General features: G+C 41.0%; 1 protein-coding gene across 1 annotated transcript in view; it reads right to left on the bottom strand.

Moving 5' to 3' along the window:
• ULK1 (unc-51 like autophagy activating kinase 1) overlaps nucleotides 1-360 on the bottom strand; it is a 79,987-nt gene extending 79,627 nt beyond the window's left edge. Inside the window, exons 1-2 of the mRNA XM_009574698.1 lie at nucleotides 247-360; nucleotides 116-157 (exon numbers count right to left, since the gene is read on the bottom strand). Of these exons, the coding sequence (XP_009572993.1) occupies nucleotides 116-157; nucleotides 247-360 (156 nt within the window). The remainder of the gene's footprint in view (nucleotides 1-115; nucleotides 158-246) is intronic.
• Nucleotides 361-863: the final 503 nt, after the last annotated feature.

Raw genomic sequence — 863 nt, 5'->3', positions numbered from 1 at the left:
CCCCCCCCCGCGAATACACGTTTGATTACAAACATCTGCTAAAAACTGAAATTCCACAAACTCCATTCAACCTCTCCCAAATCCAGAGTGCTTTGCCATTATTGAATGTATTTACCTGGAAGTCATACAAGGCAACGATGTTTTCATGTTTCAATTCCTAGAAAAAGTAAAACAAAGACCATAAGCTAGGAGCAACAAAGGACATACAGAACAAAGAGTGAAGAAAACAAGTCAGTCTACTTTTACCTTAAGTATTTTTATTTCCTTGCCCAGCAGAGTTTGAGATTTTGCAAGGTTCTTCTTGTTAATGCATTTCACAGCTACTTCCAGCTCAGGTTTCTGAAAGAGTGCAGATGTCATTCAATAATAAATGTAAATTTCACCATTAATTGACATTAGGATAAGCAGCCTCTTAACAGATTACAAATGCTACTGAAAGAAGTGTCTTGCAGCACCGGTAAAGGCCTCTCACTTTATATCCTAATGCCTATCCTTCACTCGTTCAGACTTGCCCTTTCCCAAATTATGCTTGTCAGCCCAAGGAGAAAAGCCCAAGGTTTGGGTTTTTGTTACTACTTTATACAATGATTATCCTCTTATTTTATCACTAAACGCACTGTGGGAGCCACGGCTTATCCCAAGCCCTAAATGATGGAAAATCCACTGCCGGATTGGTTTCCTTTTATTTACCAGTGAGCGATTTCCCCTCCTCTTGGAAAAATTAAGTGGAGAAAGACAAAACTTCACAGACACAAAAAAAGCCAACCCCAAAGCAAGAGCCCTCCACACACTTCGAGGGGGGGGGAGGGGAGGAGGATTTTTGTTTGCTTGATTTCAAGGTAAGGGCCAGTTTTGGCGAGCAG

The sequence above is a fragment of the Fulmarus glacialis genome, unplaced genomic scaffold (assembly GCF_000690835.1).
Source record: "Fulmarus glacialis isolate BGI_N327 unplaced genomic scaffold, ASM69083v1 scaffold11623, whole genome shotgun sequence".
Classification (NCBI taxonomy): Eukaryota; Metazoa; Chordata; class Aves; order Procellariiformes; family Procellariidae; genus Fulmarus; species Fulmarus glacialis.
Note: the sequence above shows the minus strand (reverse complement) of the source record. Positions and strands in the feature narration are given on the sequence as shown.